Source organism: Quercus lobata, chromosome 10 (genome assembly GCF_001633185.2).
Source record: "Quercus lobata isolate SW786 chromosome 10, ValleyOak3.0 Primary Assembly, whole genome shotgun sequence".
Taxonomy (NCBI): domain Eukaryota; kingdom Viridiplantae; phylum Streptophyta; class Magnoliopsida; order Fagales; family Fagaceae; genus Quercus; species Quercus lobata.
The window spans coordinates 1,716,138-1,730,419 of NC_044913.1; the positions used below are offsets into that span (position 1 = coordinate 1,716,138).

The 14,282-nt window shown below is 37.3% G+C and overlaps 1 protein-coding gene across 1 annotated transcript; it reads right to left on the minus strand.

Moving 5' to 3' along the window:
- Positions 1-8,550: 8,550 nt before the first annotated feature.
- On the minus strand, positions 8,551-10,497 carry LOC115965758 (NAC domain-containing protein 83-like). The gene is made up of 3 exons (XM_031085050.1): positions 10,217-10,497; positions 9,393-9,679; positions 8,551-9,084 (listed from the first exon to the last, which is right to left on the minus strand). The coding sequence occupies exons 1-3, from the start codon at positions 10,401-10,403 to the stop codon at positions 8,794-8,796; spliced, it is 765 nt and encodes a 254-aa protein (XP_030940910.1). The 5' UTR covers positions 10,404-10,497; the 3' UTR covers positions 8,551-8,793.
- Between the last annotated feature and the right edge of the window lie 3,785 nt (positions 10,498-14,282).

The following is a 14,282-nucleotide window of genomic DNA, read 5'->3' on the forward strand; positions in this document are numbered from 1 at the left end:
TTAAGATTAATTTATATATATATATATATATATATATATATTCCCTCTCTTCACTAAATTAAAACAATTTTCATTATGTTATCAACTCCCTTGATTAAGAAATTTGATATCTAATTTATTTTTCTTATAATTTAATATTTCGTGTGGGGCCCAATAATCCGTGGGCCAGGCCCATTCACTTGTTGGGGTCCAAAGGCCCAAGCCGAGGAAGGTGATGGCCCAAGCTCGGCAATACAAATACGAAGTAGCCTTGGGACACAGCCGAGGACGACTCAGTCCTCGGCATAACTGAAATCTCACAAGAGGAAAGGGCAAAAATGGTATAAAAATAACTTTGGAAAAAATCTAAAATATCTATGACGTTTAGAAAAGGGTACGCTGGGAAATATAACGACCCAGGAAAGCTGCTCTTACTGCCATTCAATGCTCTGCACCTGACAGAGTCGTACTCTTCAGCTTTTACAACCATCCCCAACCACTCTGGGTATGAGCTGATGGGACAAGTATCAGTCTTGGAATGCCAATCCTACACGTGGACGAAAGATAATGAACACAGGCTAGTATAAAAGGAAAAGTAAGCAATTCATAAGAGAGGGCAGGGAAAAATGGCTAAAAACCAGAGCCTCCCAGCCTGCCTCCAGGAGAAAGGCTCCTAAGGCGAAAACGACTTAACCATGTATGCATATCACGTAAACCCGCCGTTTGGTGACCAAGGCCTAGCCTTTCAAACCCACGCTCTACAAATGATGTTGTTTGGGCCTTTTTACGTGCGAACCCAACACCGTTACGGTTCGCCACGAATCGTGTCCTTACAATTGGCGTCGTCTGTGGGGAAGGCTTGAGCCTTGGCACTGGTGGTGGGTTGATACCATCCTTCACGTCATTTTCAGTAGTTGAATATAGTGTTTTAGAGTAAAGTCCCACTAGGGGCTACGTTTCTTCACTAGGGGCTGCGCTTTGTAGCGTCCATAGCACGGATGGTTCCAGGGGCTCGGCCGAGGGGCTGGTTCCTTTAAACCAAGATCCTACGCCATAGCCGAGGGGATAATTCCCTAACTATATATCAAAACTGAGTTTTGGACAGAACCAAGGCATTGCATGGTCCTCGGACTCAAGCCTATGGGGAAACCAACTACTCGGATGAGAAAACTGAGTTTTGGACAGAACCAAGGCATTGCATTGTCCTCGGACTCAAGCCTATGGGGAAACCAACTACTTGGATGAGAAAACTGAGTTTTGGACAGAACCAAGGCATTGCATGGTCCTCGGACTCAAGCCTATGGGGAAACCAACTACTTGGATGAGAAAACTGAGTTTTGGACAGAATCAAGGCATTGCATGGTCCTCGGACTCAAGCCTATGGGGAAACTAACTACTCGGATGAGAAAACTGAGTTTTGGACAGAACCAAGGCATTGCATGGTCCTCGGACTCAAGCCTATGGGGAAACCAACTACTCGGATGAGAAAACTGAGTTTTGGACAGAACTAAGGCATTGCATGGTCCTCAGACTCAAGCCTATGGGGAAACCAACTACTCGGATGAGAAAACTGAGTTTTGGACAGAACCAAGGCATTGCATGGTCCTCGGACTCAAGCCTATGGGGAAACCAACTACTTGGATGAGAAAACTGAGTTTTGGACAGAACCAAGGCATTGCATGGTCCTCGGACTCAAGCCTATGGGGAAACCAACTACTCGGATGAGAAAACTGAGTTTTGGACAGAACCAAGGCATTGCATGGTCCTCGGACTCAAGCCTATGGGGAAACCAACTACTTGGATGAGAAAACTGAGTTTTGGACAGAACCAAGGCATTGCATGGTCCTCGGACTCAAGCCTATGGGGAAACCAACTACTCGGATGAGAAAACTGAGTTTTGGACAGAACCAAGGCATTGCATGGTCCTCGGACTCAAACCTATGGGGAAACCAACTACTCGGATGAGAAAACTGAGTTTTGGACAGAACCAAGGCATTGCATGGTCCTCGGACTCAAGCCTATGGGGAAACCAACTACTCGGATGAGAAAACTGAGTTTTAGACAGAACCAAGGCATTGCATGGTCCTCGGACTCAAGCCTATGCGGAAACCAACTACTCGGATGAGAAAACTGAGTTTTGGACAGAACCAAGGCATTGCATGGTCCTCGGACTCAAGCCTATGGGGAAACCAACTACCGGATGAGAAAACTGAGTTTTGGACAGAACCAAGGCTGCATGGTCCTCGGACTCAAGCCTATGGGGAAACCAACTACTCGGATGAGAAAACTGAGTTTTGGACAGAAACCAAGGCATTGCATGGTCCTTGGACTCAAGCCTATGGGGAAACCAACTACTTGGATGAGAAAACTGAGTTTTGGACAGAACCAAGGCATTGCATGGTCCTCGGACTCAAGCTATGGGGAAACCCACTAACTCGGATGAGAAAACTGAGTTTTGGGGAAACCAACTACTTGGATGAGAAAACTGAGTTTTGGACAGAACCAAGGCATTGCATGGTCCTCGGACTCAAGCCTATGGGGAAACAACTACTCGGATGAGAAAACTGAGTTTTGGACAGAACCAAGGCATTGCATGGTCCTCGGACTCAAGCCTATGGGGAAACCAACTACTCGGATGAGAAAACTGAGTTTTGGACAGAACCAAGGCATTGCATGGTCCTCGGACTCAAGCCTATGGGGAAACCAACTACTCGGATGAGAAAACTGAGTTTTGGACAGAACCAAGGCATTGCATGGTCCTCGGACTCAAGCCTATGGGGAAACCAACTACTCGGATGAGAAAACTGAGTTTTGGACAGAACCAAGGCATTGCATGGTCCTCGGACTCAAGCCTATGGGGAAACCAACTACTCGGATGAGAAAACTGAGTTTTGGACAGAACCAAGGCATTGCATGGTCCTCGGACTCAAGCCTATGGGGAAACCAACTACTCGGATGAGAAAACTGAGTTTTGGACAAAACCAAGGCATTGCATGGTTCTCGGACTCAAGCCTATGGGGAAACCAACTACTTGGATGAGAAAACTGAGCTTTGGACAGAACCAAGGCATTGCATGGTCCTCGGACTCAAGCCTATGGGGAAACCAACTACTCGGATGAGAAAAAGATTGTGTTTCGTAAGGTCGGCTACTTAATAAAAATTCTAAGTTACTCAATCCTCGGCTCAAATACTGTAAAAGGTTAAATCCAATAAGAGTGTTAAGAGGATGGTGAAACACCCCACTATTCAGCAACCTAGGGGGGCTGTTCATTTTGCGGGTGATATGTCTTCGGATGGTTACTTCCTACGCCGCATCGAGCATTCAGTTATCATCTTGGCTAGTTTTGGGGTAAGTATCGTTTTTCACAGGTCGGCATTATTGTGCCAAACAACTCTATTAAAGTTATGGTGATATCTTTTTCTTAGCAAGTATTTTTAACCCTAGGTGTCATTGACTCAAATGCTATATTATTGTGCCGAACAGCACTCGCAAATTTATAATTGCGTCTTTCTCTTTGATAAGGGATTATGACCCCAAGTGGTGTACTTTAAAGTCAGCGGTATTGTGTCAGGCAGACTCAGTAAGCTCATCATAATGTCCTTTTTTTTCCTGCCTAATGGGAGTTTCAGCCCTAAGTATCACTTATTCGATTCAGTATTATTAAGCCGGATTATTTTTATAAACACAGAGCAAGATCTTTTCATTAACTGGGACTTTGGTCCTAGACGTCGGCCACGGTTTAAAAATAAAAGAAAAATTCGCAAGATTGTATGTCTATTCATTGCGTTGTCATTTCAGAAATATAGAGATAGAACATGTGAAGTAAAGTGATAACAATTTTTATTAATATAAAGATGTATTACAACGTACAAAGAGGGGCTTAAACAAGCCTATACAAAAGGTGGATTGCCAAAACAATAAAAAAAAAAAAAAAACAGCAATACAGACAAGTAAACAGTCAGATGTCTTTTTAAACTCGTCTCCGAAGTCCTTCTAAACTCCACCTCAGTAGCGCCCATATTGAGAGAGGGACCTTCTTCAGAAGAAGATGGAGGAGATGAATGAAAAGAAGGAGGAGAAGAAGAGGGAAGAGATGAAAAAAAAAAAAGAAAAATGAGCAAAAGAGGGAGAAGGAAAAGTACCAGGATGGATCTAGTGGTGGAAAGAAGAAGAAAGAGAGGCAAAAGGAGACACCAGTGAACGGAGAGAGGAAGAAGCAGGGGCACTTGGTCCCTGCCTCAATCCTGACTCCTAACACGCTGGTGCCATGTTAGCTATGCTCATCAGAGAGCGGCTAGTACTGATAATGGGTGTCCTCGGCTCAGCCACGCCGAAGTTTTGACGTGACGAGCCCCTGCTTTGGATTTTGGCTGAAAGGAAGGTGAGACAGATTTTGAGTCTTTGCCATCCCTGCCCTGACCGAGCCATTACGAGCTTTATTGGAACATGGTGTTTACGGGGAGGGTATGTTTCCTTCATTACTTGTTGTTATGGTGAGCGTATCACGATTTGGTGTATAACTAGTGGGTAAAGTAAACTCTAGGGGAGGCTAAGGATTTCAGATCTCAGAAGGATAAAAAGGGTCTCTGTGTGAGAGCGATAGCCTCCTAACTTGTCTTCTTATAGGAAGGGCAAAACGGAAGGTATTAAATTTGTCCAGATTTTCAAGAGAATCTGTAAGCAAAGATGTACCCGTTCCACTTCCCCACCTCATCAAACAAACCGTCAAATTTAAATAGTCTCGTAAATAGAGGTCATTAAAAGCGCGTTTTGGATAACCAAACGGCGAGAACGCGTCAGGAATAAACTCAAGGGGAATGTCTCGTAGACCGGTACATTTCCTGGGCAGACGAAGAAACGTCAACATTGATGAAGGACTGAGTTAAACGAGCTATAATAAAGGCTTGGTATTATCAAAACCCTCCTCTCCAACCAATTGGTTGGGCAGCAGGGTTTTGAGGGGCTATTGTGGGGTCCAATAATCCGTGGGCCAGACTCATTCACTTGTTGGGGTCCAAAGGCCCAAGCCGAGGAAGGTGATGGCCCAAGCTCGGCAATACAAATACGAAGTAGTCTTGGGACACAGCCGAGGACGACTCAGTCCTCGGCATAACCGAAATCTCACAAGAGGAAAGGGCAAAAATGGTATAAAAATAACTTTGGAAAAAATCTAAAATATCTATGACGTTTAGAAAAGGGTACGCTGGGAAATATAACGACCCAGGAAAGCTGCTCTTACTGCCATTCAATGCTCTGCACCTGACAGAGCCGTACTCTTCAGCTTTTATAACCATCCCCAACCACTCTGGGTATGGGCTGATGGGACAAGTATCAGTCTTGGAATGCCGATCCTACACGTGGACGAAGGATAATGAACACAGGCTAGTATAAAAGGAAAAGTAAGCAATTCATAAGAAGGGGCTGGGAAAAATGGCTAAAAACCAGAGCCTCCCAGCCCGCCTCCAGGAGAAAGGCTCCTAAGGCGAAGACGACTTAACCATGTATGCATATCACGTAAACCCGCCGTTTGGCGACCAAGGTCTAGCCTTTCAAACCCACGCTCTACAAATGATGTTGTTTGGGCCTTTTTACGTGCGAACCCAACACCGTTACGGTCCGCCACGAATCGTGTCCTTACATTTCGTATTTGTCTTATAAAAGTTATGATATAAAAAATATATTTGAAAGATAAATTTCAACATTTATTTTAGCTATTTTAGTCATTTTTTTCTCCTTTTACTAATTTAATATATTTATTTATCTTTTTAAAAATTTTAAATTAATTATGACATCATCACGGTTCGACTTCGGTCCGATCTTCAAAACCTTGAACATTTTCCTTTAACGGTTCATTGAATGGTCCGGGTCTGAAAACCATTGTAACTATCTTCTACTTCCTCATTTCTTCTCTTACCACTTAGTTCTAGTATATCCAAGAACGTAACAAGACACCAATCGGTTTTTTGTGTAGGCAAGGATTGAACTCTAGATTTCTTATTCAACCATCAGAGACTTTATCCATTAAGCTAACTTGAACCCACACATTTAGAAGAGATTTAAACAAGAAATTAAAGACTAATCCTCAATAGATTGTAATACCCCCTAAAGCATTGCTTGAACTTTGGGTAGGGTGGCAAAATTCCTTGTCCCGCTCTAAATTACCCAGTATGGATTTTACCTACCCAAAAAAGGGATGGGATAAGAATGGATTTTGTTTGACCCACCCCAAGGGTGAATATAATTTAATTTATTTATGCATATCATAATATCATAAGAGGCCGAACTTAGTGCAATGATAAGTGTCTTCCACCAAAAGCAATAGATCACAAGTTCAAGTCCAGAAATTAGCATCAAAGTAAAACACTTTGTTAGGTCCATATGTTAATGTGTTGCCAATCATGTCAAATTGTAACTCAAAATATAAGTCGTGTGTGTTAAAGATGTGCATTCCAAGATCAAGTTGAAGAAACAAGAACTTCTCAAGAGAAATGATGTTTCTATCTTTGGCGATAGCAACCTCAACAGAGTCCTGATTGATCTTGAATCACGAATTTTGTTTTGATCGTATTTGTTTTACATTAAGTCAGCTATTAAGCTGAGTTATTGTAATCCTAATTAGAGTGCCTATATAAAGATCCATTAAGCATGATTTTTAGAAGTTTGGAGAGGCAAAAAAAAAGCTTGTGCTATTAATAGAGAAAACCCTAGCCTCCACCTATTTAACCTATGAGTCCAAAAGCAAATAGAGAACCATCTTTGATAGTGTCATTGTTGCCATAATGCAAACCAAGGCTAAAGCCACAAAGTCATCCAAGGATTTTTTTTATTTTTTTTTTTATGGTTATCAAATCCTTAAGAGATTCTTGGAGTCATGAACATGATTGATGAAGGAAATCCATGGTAGAAGAATCCAACCAAGATAGAGCAACATTTGATCACATAAGTTACTACTAAAGGTAACAATAAAGTTATGATTGATTTTGTTGTAAGAAATTCAATTCTTAATAGTGGATTTTCTTTAAGGTTGGTGGTTAACCCCTATAGTGGTTTTTTTTTCTTGGATTGTTGTCCTTAGTTTTCCACATCTTTACCATATTGTTTTAGGGGAAATTAATGGGTAATGAATCTAAATTTATAATTGGTTAATTTGTTAAATTGCTCTCTCTCTCTCTCTCTCTCTCTCTCTCTCTCTCTCTCTCTCTCTCTCTCTCTCTCTCTCTCTCTCTCTCTCTCTCTCTACTACTCTCATTAGCACCAATGCCACCTCATAATGGATACAATATGCTTCCATCCCACCCTGACCTATGGCCATTCCTTTCCCATACAAAATTTCCCATCCTTAGAGAAGGAATGAAGCACCTGTGATCCAATAATCTCACTCCACCTTGTTGTGATATCTAACTTTGACTTTAAAATGTATAAAGCAAAAGACACCGAACAAAATACCTAATGGGTATTTAATTTTCTAAGGTATCTTTTGTTAGAGACGGGATATATAAGGCGAGAAGTTGAAGTGAAACCCATGTGCAAATCTTCTAGTTCTTATCCTAGGCATGCTCCTTACAAAAGAATTTCTTTATACAAAGTTGATATACGCGTTACATTCTTTTTCCCTCCTTTTTTATTTTATATGACTATCTTTAGAAAATTAATTACCTTTTAATATGAAAGGTTAGATTCCTAGAATTGCAACAAGGCCTAACTCTCATGTATATTATAATTAATAAATTATCATTCATCCCAAAAGTTTAACATATAAAAGATGCAAATTATCACCGCGCACCCTTGGTGCGGTGATCACTCCATAAGTATAAATGCTTGTGGGGTGTGAGGGGCAAAAGCCGGGGTTCAAGTCTCCGAAATGGAGCTTCAGACACATATATACTTAGATTATGCTAGAGTAGAAATTCTATCTTGTAAAAAAAAAAAAAAAAAAATGCAAATTAACTTAATTAATAATCTGGCAGTCTTCTTCACATATGGAATTAGACTCTCTCAAGTGAATGTGCGTAGCCTATTATATGGAATATCATACACTAATACTCATGACAAATTATTATATATCTACTGAGAGTCTTTAGCTTAATTAGATAGTACTTTCTTGTGCTTCCAACGGACACATTACGAATTCAAATGCCTCCACCTAACTATTGAGTTATAAAAAAATAAGTATTATATATCCAAAAGTTCTCTAAAGTAGATAATAAATTTAATTATTTAAACATTAATATTTGTAGTGAATCCAGAAGCCCATTACGTTGCATGAGTGCATGAATGGTAATGATCAAGAGAATAGGTTGAAGGAGATCAAGCTTTTTTCATAAGAATGTGATATAAGTTAAGCTCCTTCAGTTTAGGAGTAAGGATGTCATTGCATTAGGTTTAGGAGTTGGTGAGGGTGTTGGATGTGTCTCTCTCAACAACCAATCCCATTGGGTAGAAGAGCCAATTGGCTATATTTGTAAAGTTTCTGTTGAACAAAAAGGATGATGATGATTTTTTTTTTTTTTTTCTCTCTTCCCAACTCCTCCCTCTCAATTGGTCTAGGAGGTTGGTCAAAAACAGCTTCATAAAACAAAGGAACATATATCATATTATAACAGGCACAAGCATACTATTGTTTAGATACATATATAGTGGAAGCAATTAATTAATTAGCTTCATTTAAGTTGAATGGCAAGTCAGCCATTTCTTCCTCCTGACTAATCTCTCCTCCATCAAATTACTAGCTTCTTTGGATATGTTTTTCTTCAACAAGATTCATTTAGCACAAACAAATTAATAGAGTTACTTGCTCTTTTCGAGTTAAAAGATCAATAAGTGGAGCGGGCACTAGTGCTTTCTTCATGATCTGCACCACTAGAAGAGACCTCAGTCGTAGTACTGGAACTTGAAGATGATGACGAAGAAGTTGAAGAAGCAAGAGGCAAACTAGACTTGTATCCCAACATAAAATTAAAGAATCTAGGTTGTGCCACCCCAACATTCTCGATTTTGTTGTTTGAGCTAGTTTGATTAATCAGCATGTCATTGTTTTTCATGACACTTCCTTTCTTCAAATAAATGCGACAAAGAACCCAATTTTCCATTTGGACCAAAGAGTTCTGCCAGAAGTTAAACCAAAGTTTTAATAAACACACGAGTGATAAAAATGTGTAAGGGATGTTTCTATATAGTGGATTGACTAAAATATGAGTAACTCTATATATATATATATTATATATATATATATGTATATATATTATTGAGTATGTATATATATATAAACTCTGTGCAAACTTTTCAAGAGTTCATCTGCCTACCAATCATCTCTCACAAACCTTGTAGTTTAGGAGTGGGATTTTTGGGCACTAAGTACAATTTTGCTAGGTATATATGTATATATAAAGAAGATTGTGTGGATGGAACTCACCTGGATTGAGTTATGTATCTGTGGGAAAGTGCACCCTGTAGTTTCTGCATAGACAAGACGATACTCATGCATGATCCAATCAGTTCTAGACCCATGGGGAGGTTTCCCTTTGTAAAAAACCAAAGTCTTTTTCATTCCCACAATATGATTTCTTCTTGGAGATACAATTTTTTTGTCTGTCCCAGTTGTCTTCCAATAACCATAATTAGTTGTCCTTTTGGTTCGGTTTCCATTAGGATATTTTGCTTCCTTTTGGCTGAAAAAGTACCTCTCTTGCTCGAGTTCACCTACATATACATATAAACTCTATGAATTAATTCTATATTACAAGTCTCAAGGCAGCACATTTTCATACGTACCATGCAGGAGTAAATAAACAACCATATATTATTACTTACAAGGTCAAGATATATATGTAAACCCATGCATGCATGCAACCTTGCAAATGGTGTGTAGTTCAATAACTTTTAACATGCTTTTTTAGTACAAGCTAGCAATACTAGTTTTATATAAATATATATATATATATATAATAACAAACAACTTACAAATTATTTGACAAATCACTGGTCATTCCCATGGGATAATTATTTAATCACTTGTATTATTATGTATTAATTACAATATGCTATTCGGCAGTTGGGAAAATAATTATGCAAAATTTTGTGTCCCTAGAGTTATTGTTTTATTACTGGTTAGTGAGTTTATGAGCAGTGAGCTTACACCTATAAAGCTGAGAAAATAGTTATAAAAGTAAAAAACTATTATATTATCAAAAATAAAAATTCAAAACTATTATTAGAATGACAATGTTTTTCACTAACCCGGCAATAATTCCCATGGATCAAACTTGCAAACATTGATCTCAGGAATAACTGAAGCAGGCAATGGGCATGAGAAAACCTTGCATTTCAAGTACTGGAAGACAAGCTCTTCATCAGTGGGCTGGAAGCGAAAACCAGGAGGCAATATTCTGGTTACACCTTCCTGAGTAAAACTCAACTTGTCCATATGATCAAGACCTCTCTTTAGTCTTTACTACTTAGCCTCAGTCAACACAAATGAGTTGAGATCAAGCAAGCTATGTTGAGCTTTTATAGCCATGAGAGGGTGAGAGTGAGAGAGATGGGTGGCTGGGGTTGTTGAAGAAAAGAGATGCTTCTTTATGGTCTTTGTAAATTGGTAGGGCAGAGGGAAAAAGATTGGGGTGTATCACAATAGTAACCAGATATCATTTGTATATTATGTTTGACAATTAAAGAAAGCTCATATCGTTCATCAAAAAAAGAAAGAAAGCTCATATCTCATCCTTTTCATCTTTCAATAAGCAATGCTAAGGCCAATTTCTTTCACAACAGCTGGTATTTATTTATTTTTATTAAAATAAAATTACTTCCACTTAAATTTAATAAAAAAAAATTTCACATCTAACCGTTGATATTTATTTATTATAATTGGAGTAATATTACTTTTACTTTCATTTACTTTCGTTATGCATCAACCAAAACGTACAAACTATATTAACAATTGTAAAAATGGTATATATATCTCTAAGCTCATATTAGGCATTGAAAGACAATATATTGTTTTTCAATATTGTATTAATGCCTAATAGTATATGATAAAACAAGTTATAAAGTAAATTGTCATTGGCAGAACTAATTAATTGTCTTCATGGTAGTTCAAAGCACATCTTACTAAAACCTCTCTGATGTGTAAACAATCAGTCAAAGATAACTGGCAGTAGCATTTCTGTACTATATATTTGATTGGCTGGAGGACCTTGGAAAAGACTTTGATGAAGGATTGTTTTTCAAAGTTCATATATCCAAAATTCAACTGATATTTCAAAAAGGGGTTGTTGCCATGTTGGATAGCAGTAGACTGGTAGAATAGTACCGCTAAGTTGAGGTCAGCTGTTGTCATGCTTACCTGCTCTCTTTGCAGTAAAAGAATACATTAAATTAACCTCAAGTAAAATTGTGTGACTAGAATGAGATGTGTCTATCTAAAGAGAGGTTATATATGCAGTTGCAAATGGGGTTCGTCTGCAAATTAAACTTTGAGTTCTGAGTACCTCCAGCATAAGAAATTATTGGGTGCATTAAGCCTTCCCCCTCATAAATATGGGTCGGAACACATATTTGAAAACTTCCTTATATGTAAGAAGAATGTATGATTTGACTAATTAGTAATTACACATTATAAAAACCTTAATCACTCTGTTATTTTTGGCCTAACTTGACTAACACACGAAACCTGAATCTGGATTGTACCGACGGATTCTATGCTTGAGAAACTGTGCTGAGTCATATATAAACTTAAGCTATTAAATATATATATATATATATATATATATATATATTTAATTATTTTAACAGCAATTATATTACAATGTTAAAAGCCAAATAGATCTCCTTTTTAGATGCATGTCATACTTGCACTTATAATTGTGTTATGAGTAGTTCTAGTACCACAAATTTAGTTACAACTTTTCTTACAATTTTCCTGCTTGACAAATTATGATTGACTATCTATCATTTTTACATGAGCTCGTCACTTTTTTTCTACTACTCATAATCAACGATACAAAAGAGTTGTGACTAAATTTATGACATTAAATTTTTTGGTGTATTATATAAAGCTTCGGTAATGTTTTAAATTTGAAAAGGCAATTGATGTTTGAAGAGGGAGAGGGCCAAGGAGGGAAACTTCTCTCCTTTCCCGTCCAAACATAGGGAAGGGAATTTTTTTTATCACATTTGAGTCCGAAGTCATACAGTGACTCATAGCTTTCTTTACTTTCATGTTTTCTTCCTTCAAATTTTCCTTTTTAAATAAATAATAATAATAATAACTTTACTCCCACCAAAAAAAAAAAAAAAAAAAGCTGTAGCCATGAATGGATGGGTGACTCATAAAGGTTTGTAACCAGCACTTTAGCCCCACGAAGCGATTTAAAGAGCAACGTTTTTTATTTTTTAATATTTCTTATAATCAATATTGCCTTGATTTTTTGTTTTTGCTGAACCTTGATTATTTGTTTTTAAATGATTTGTCTAGAAGGAAAAGCCATGAAAGTAAGGGGAACCCTTACAATTGCAAAGCAAAGAAGAGTCAACTACTTTTCTTAGTAGCGAAGATGTTGCCTTTTTTTTTTTCTCTCCATGTGAGATAGCCAATTCGTTTACATGGTTCGCAAGTATTGCTTAAGACCACAGCAACAAAGGTAATGTCTTTATGACCTTTTGGGCACAATTCTTTTCACTTATGTCTCATGTCACATCTCAACACTACTTTTCTTTTTTCTTTTCTTTTCTTTTTTTTTTTTTTTTTTTTTTTTTTTTTGTGGAGAAAACACATCTCAGCACTCATGAATGTCCTTTTTCACTTATATGTGTAATGCTTTTGGATAAAATTATGGGCACAACAAAATCTAGTTGTCAAGCTATTAATAGTCGATAAAAAAAGTGATATTAGGAGTGAATTCAAACGAGAACCAATAACAATTTATTATTTATATTTTATTGTGAAATTGTTGTGTCTATATCACTATTCAATTATTTTACAAATGGTCGCTCTCGAATCTTCCCCACTCTCTACAATGAAAGTAGCCATTGGATATTACTCTCAAGATTCATCTTTTTATTTTCTTTCCTCCTCCATCCTGAAAAGACAAACTACTCAAGTTAAAGGTTGATAGTAGACAAGAAATGGAGCCTTTCCTGACAATTATTCACAATATTATAAAATAAACTTGTGTTTCCTTTAGGCGTATCACGGTTCATGTGCTCATAATTTACTATATATCATGGTCTAAGAAAAAGCAAGTTTTATGCTTAATGCATAAGTAAGTTTGTGAATGGTTTTGGGACTCGAGAGTTGTGACCTATACTGAAATTGTCTAGATTGTTCTTCAAGGTGAACTTATGCTTTGAGCATCTTTATGAATAAAGTGTCAGACACTAAGACTTGGTTCTCTTAATTAATCGTCTTTGCTATAACCAATCATGAGGGGGAAAAAAGAAGTCCAATACATATCCCAAAAAAAAAATCACAAATGTTTTTATTTTCAACACATTTCAAGAAATATTGTATGATTTGTATCATCCCACATCATTTGAAGGATCTAACCATAAATCTTCGTGCATCTTTTAGAATTTAATATCAAAATCGTTATATATATTTGACATTTTGAAACGCTCTATTTTTTGTTTTAACTATTCTTAATCTATGTTTGAATGGAGAAAGATAGGAGGACGAGAGAGAGAGAGAGAGAGAGAGAGGAGACTCTAACCCTAACATAATGCTCTAAGTTTCCTTCTCTTGTCCCCTTCTCCCCCTTCCCTCCATCTCTCTCTGTTCCAAACATACATTAATGATTGTTGTTTATAAATCATTGAAGCAAACTGTTGTTTCAATCATATAAGGAAAAAAGTATTGGTTTATGAAATATTTTTAAAAATATTTTATGGAAAAATAAAAAATAATTAATTTTTTATGGCTTTTTATTTATCCCATAAAAGTGATGTCAAAATTTTTTTTAAATTGTTTATTAAAAATTATCCTAAGAGCACCGATTAACGAGACTCATCATATACTTACCATGTCATCAATTATGCATAAACAATTGAAGAATTTAAACCTTAGACATTTTCGTTGTAAACACAATATATATATATTAGTTAAGTTTCAAAACTCTTGGCAACAGATTGACTTAACATTTGATGCAACAAGAATTCATTATTTTCTTGTGGGTATAAACAATAATGATTAATATCAAGAAGTTTTAAATGGTAACTTACCATTTTTAGTGTGTGCCAAATGCCAATGTAGTAAAGTCCAATGGGCCTATATGTACACCCTTACTAGGCTGTGTCAATGTAAAGC

Coding starts and splice junctions, on each gene's coding strand:
- LOC115965758 (XM_031085050.1), bottom strand. CDS start 10,403: ATGGACAAGTTGAGTTTTACTCAGGAAGGTGTAACCAGAATATTGCCT. Junction 9,680..10,216: donor TCCATGGGAATTATTGCCGG/GTTAGTGAAAAA, acceptor ATGTATATGTAG/GTGAACTCGAGCAAGAGAGG. Junction 9,085..9,392: donor AGATACATAACTCAATCCAG/GTGAGTTCCATC, acceptor AACTTCTGGCAG/AACTCTTTGGTCCAAATGGA.